General features: G+C 52.5%; 1 protein-coding gene across 1 annotated transcript; it reads right to left on the reverse strand.

The window, feature by feature from the left end:
- Positions 1 to 2,500: 2,500 nt before the first annotated feature.
- On the reverse strand, positions 2,501 to 4,185 carry IFI6 (interferon alpha inducible protein 6; the record flags this gene model as incomplete). The annotated part of the gene is given in 5 exon segments (XM_079697939.1): positions 2,501 to 2,660; positions 3,452 to 3,578; positions 3,581 to 3,603; positions 3,684 to 3,752; positions 4,116 to 4,185. Coding segments are annotated over 5 exon segments (396 nt in total). The 3' UTR covers positions 2,501 to 2,553.
- Positions 4,186 to 5,091: the final 906 nt, after the last annotated feature.

Genomic DNA, 5,091 nt, shown 5'->3' on the forward strand with positions numbered 1-5,091 from the left:
AGGATGGGTGAAAGGAGATGGGGGCGAGGAGGTGGTGACAGGGAGGGAGAAAGGGGGTCATGGATGCTTTGGGGGGCTCCTAGTTTGTACGCTATGGGCTCCAAGTACATAGGAACTGGGTCTCTTCCACTGCAGTGTCCTTAACACCTGGCACAGTGCCTGACACAGAGTGAGTGCCCAGCAAACCTCTGCAGAATGAAAGCAAAGATTTATCCTGCACAGGCCCAAAGGGATCCTGTGGTAGGCAGAGGATCTCCTTAAAGACGAGTCGTTGCCAGTGTCATTCAGCTTGAGAACTGCTGAGGCCTCAGATCTAAAATCTGGGGGCAGAGCTGTCCATTTCTCTCTGGCCTTGAGGCTGTTCAAGGCAATATGATGTCTAAGGAGGGTGTTTGCCCCTGGGGCAGGCTGCCCGCCCTTAGGAGGAAGGAAGAACAGGGGCTGTGAGCCCCAGAAAGTAAACCCTGACTCCAAAGTTAGCTTATCTAATTCTTGGCTGTTATTTGGCTATTTCCTCTTTGCTTTATGCAAGCCCTTAATCATAATAATAATGGACATTTACTGAGTGCTTACTATGTGCCAGCATCACGTTAAACTCTTTCTGTTCATTATTTCATCTAATCTCATAACAAAAACCCCACAAGGTAGATGCTATTATCATTCTCAGTTTACAGGGGAGGAAACTGAGGCACAGAGAAGTGAAGGAACTTGTGCCAGGGCATGCAGGTAGGAGATGGCAGGGCAGGTTTGAACCCAGGTCTGTGGGACTCCAGAGGGACATCCCTAACCACTCTGCTCCACTGCCTTATTGAAAACCCAGCCTCATCTGTGCTAGAGAATATTGAATAAAAGGTTAGGGGCCTGTGTTTACTTGACCACAGTGTTAAAGGGGGCTGAGGTCCCCTCCCCGAGGCCTGCATGGCAGTGACAGCGGGTATTATCAAGGGCTCCCCTGGGAAAGAACAAGTGGTTCAGTCCCTCCTTCCCATGAAAGTTGGGAAAGGTAAAGGGACAGGTACATGGGCGGAGACTAACCTCAGGTTCAATTCTACCCACATATACTGAGCACCTACTGTGTGCCAGGCACGGGGGAGGAGAAATGAATCAGATGCAGTGCTCGCCGTGAAGGGACTGAGGGATACACGTTTCTGTCTCTGGGATATCAACTCTACAGACAAACTGGGGTGCAATTACCAGGCCTGGGAGAGTGTGATGCTTGAGACTCCATCCCCTCCTGGGCAGAAGTCCACTCCATCTGCCCCTCAGTGAATGGCCCGAACCAAGGCAGGACTCAGCTGAGGCCCAGTGGTGATTATCAGGGCAGGGGACTCAGCTCAGCTTCCGCTCTTGGACACAAGCTGTGGAGACAGTGTTTGAGGTGCAGATGGTGCCTCCACCACCTGTGTCCCCTCTTCCACAAACACTGCTTCTCTGGGGGCCTGGGGCAAGCCAGCTGAGGCAAACCATTGCCACCTGCAGGGGTGGCGCTGGACCTGGGGACGGGAGCAAGCACGAAAGAGCCTCTTACCCACCTCCATACATTTGTAATCGAAGAAGAAATTCTGGATTAGAAGTGGGGCTGGGTGGGGGAGGCCTGAGGACAGCTGGCTTGGCCCTTTAGTGACCAGCTTTTGTAGTTCACACATGGCCACTTCCCAGGGGTGCAGATCTCTCTAGAAGGCTGGTCTGGCATCGAGGCTGGTGCACCCACTCAGACCAGAACCACAGCACGACTGGTGCTAGAACCAGCCCTAGCTTTACTACCAAACAATTTCCAGGGCCTTTTTGCCCTCCCCCTGCCTAGGTCCTGGCACTCTGGTTCACTGAACAGGCCTCCCAAACCTCAGATCCTCCCAAGGGCTTGGCCTTCCCTTCCCCCTCAGAAGGCGTGTAGGCTCCAGATGAAAACTGCCTACCCTGTCCCCAGAGTTTTCTGAGGGAAGGGAGGCCTTGTTGACCCCCCAAAAGCTGCTGTTACACTGTTTCCCCAAGACAAATGTCTGGCCTTCTATCCTCCACCTGAGGGAGACCACTCTAGCACTTCTTTGGAGAATGGAGATCTGGCTTCTCCATCTCTGCCCAATCAGGGAAGTAGTTGGGAACTTCTCTCACTGAAAACAGAAAGAATCTGCCTCCCCAGGAACCCTGAGAAATAGAGCCTGAGCATTCAGGCTGTGACAGGAGTAGCAGCTCTGCTGGGAAGGAGTCCCGGAGAAGAAGATGTCTGAGCTGGGTTATGAGCTTCAGAAGGACATTCTAGACAGAGAGAACAGAATATGCCAAGGCTCAGAGGCAAAATCAGCTAGTTTTGCTCCAGGAGCTGTGATGGCCTTTGGGGGAAATGCAGGTGGGGTGTGTGGATGAGGCAGACCAGAGCCAGATCTTGTTGGGCTTCTCATAGCAAGCACGACTCACAGCAGGACAGAGTGTTTTCTGAGAGAAGTTTATTCTGTTTTTTTACCTAGGTCATTGCCAAGTGTGAAAGAGGAACCTCTGGACTGCAGCTGGAAAAGGAAGACAAGGAGGAAGGAGGAGGGTCCAGGGAGCTGCTAGCTACTCCTCATCCGCTCTCTCCTTCCCTCTGCTTTTGATTTGCTTGTGGACAGTATAGCCCAGAAGGGCCCCAATCTTGGCCATGAGGGCACTGCCACCGCTAGCCCCTGTAAAGCAAACACAGTTGGTGAGAGGACAACCATCTTATAGCACAGGACTGTTTCTAGCCTTGCCCACACCCTTCACCTCTCACTGCTGGGGTGCAGCCTAGTCTGTGTCTTCCTCTCTGCCCCCTCTGAGAAGGGCTGTGTCCTTTTGGGCTGGTTCTTTGGGCTTTTGACATCCAGAACTGAGGGAAGATGGAGGGTTCAGAAAGGCAGAGGGGCAGTTTGTCAGGGGTGGTTTTTCTGTAGGATTTTGGACTCCTCAGAGGGGGAGAGAAAAAAAAAAAAAAAAGAAAGGGCTGGATGAAAGAGAGAGAGAGAGAGAGAGGTGAAAGCATGTTTTTTAGAAGCATCATTTTGTGCTCTGTATCCATCCCCTTCATGATGTTCAAGAAATGCAAGACCAGGGTTAGTATGAGATTGAATTGGGTCGCTTCACCACATTTCTTTGCCACTCTGGTTCTCTGAGATTGAGAAGATTCATAAAATGTTAAATTGAGGATGTTTATCCTGGTTAACACTTGAGGAAACTGAGAGACTTGTGACTTGGCCAAAGCATTAGTGAAGGCTCTGGCCTTAGAGTCTGAAAACCCGAAGGCAGACTGACTGGGTTTGAATCCTGGCCGTGGTGCTAACTATATGGGAGAATTTGAGTAAATTCCTTAATCCCTGGGTGCCTCAGTTTCCCCATTGAGTGGTGGGGATTAGAAGAAGCCCCACCTAGTAGAGCTGAGTTAGCCTGTGAAAAGGGCTCAGGACAGAAAAGAGGGCCACCTGGCCCGGCCCGCACTCACCCAGGCTCTGCAGCGTGGCCACCAGCCCCCCGGCGGGCACTCCGCCTCCGTTCGCCACGGCCGACCAGCTCATCAGCGAGGCAGCCACCGAGTTGGCGGCGATGCCTGTGCTCGTGAAGCCCAGCGCGCGGGCAGCGCCATGGCCATGAACCCTGGAGGAAGAGGAAGCAGTGAGGGATGCCAGCCGCAGGGACCGCCCCACCTTCCGGGGCTCCCCGCCCCCCAGACCCACCTCCTCCGACGGCCATGTAGGTCAGCGTGCCCCAGAACCCGGAGTCACTGTCCTCTGAGCGTCTTTCGTCTGGAAGGATAGTGGACAATGTCCAGTGGGGAGCAGGGTCCCCCTACTCTGTGCCTGATGCTCCGGACCAGCCCCGGAGGTGGGACCACCATCCTCCCATTTCGGAGAGCCTCAATGAAGGGAAGAGACTTTTCCCAGGGTGCTCTGCCTGGTACAGAACTGGCATGAACTCATTTAGGGAGAATGGAAGAATTGACAGAGCACGGATTCGAATCTGGGACTCTCTAGCTACAGGGACCCCGCGCCGCGCTGTCCATTGGAATAGCTTCTCTCGTCCAGAGGCACGCCTGGGTCTCGAAACCAGGGATCCCGAAACTCTCCGCTTCTTTATCCCAGAGTCCTCAGGTGCCCCAGGATCCTTACCTGTCTCCTCGCAGCCGCAGGTGTAGAGTAGCAGGTAGCACAAGACGAGCGATACCGCCTTCTGCCGCATGGTGGCACAGCGCAAGGCTTTGTCGCCGTACTTGGGATGGGGGAGAGGGAAGAGACGGTCCCCAGAGCCCTATTGGAGCCACTCCCGCTCTATTGTATTCCCTTTCGATTCGAGGATGAGTCCACAAAAAGCAGCGAGATGCTCTGGACTGAGCCCAGGACCCCTCTAAGGAGCCGCAGGCTTTCCGTTTCCTCACGGCACCAGCGGGCTGATGTTCCTGCCACACCGGTGGTTATGAGAATTACAGGGTGGAATCCTCTCTGGTACAGTGCCTGGCATGCACTGCGCACTCAGCGGAAGTCAGCTAGTATCATTACTGTGGTTTCTGTTTCTGGCTTTGTCTGGCTTTGTCTTAAGCAGGATACCTGGGACTTCTTTGAGCCTGCTTCCTTATCCCTAAGGTGGGCCTATTAATAAAGCCTATTTCGGAGGGTGGCTGTGAGTTTTGCAACTGTTCACCACTATATCCCTAGCATTTAGAACAGTGCCTGTCACACAGAATTTTCTAAATGATGGTTGTTGATAGATTTATTCTCCCAATGCATTGAATATTTACAGGCCCCAAACACTGGCTTCACATCAACTTCCTTTCTCACAAAGAAAGCAGAGAGGGGTAAAGGAGCTTGCCCAGGGTCACATAAGAAATTGTGCAGCCTAGACACACACTCAAGGCTACAGAATCCAAAACCTATGCTTTTTCCACTACGCAGCAAAATAGAAACACACTTCCCTTCCCCCACCACAACTCACCTCTAATGTGAACTTTGTCCGCTCAATGCATTTTCCTTGAATTGAAAACTAACAAAAAACCCAAACAACTTCCCCTGTACTGAGCACTTACTCAGCACTTTACAGTGCAAGGTTATTTATACCCATAGCAACCCCATGAAGTAGGTACCATTGTTC

The sequence above is a fragment of the Hyperoodon ampullatus genome, assembly GCF_949752795.1.
Source record: "Hyperoodon ampullatus genome assembly, chromosome: 2".
In the NCBI taxonomy this organism is placed as follows: domain Eukaryota; kingdom Metazoa; phylum Chordata; class Mammalia; order Artiodactyla; family Ziphiidae; genus Hyperoodon; species Hyperoodon ampullatus.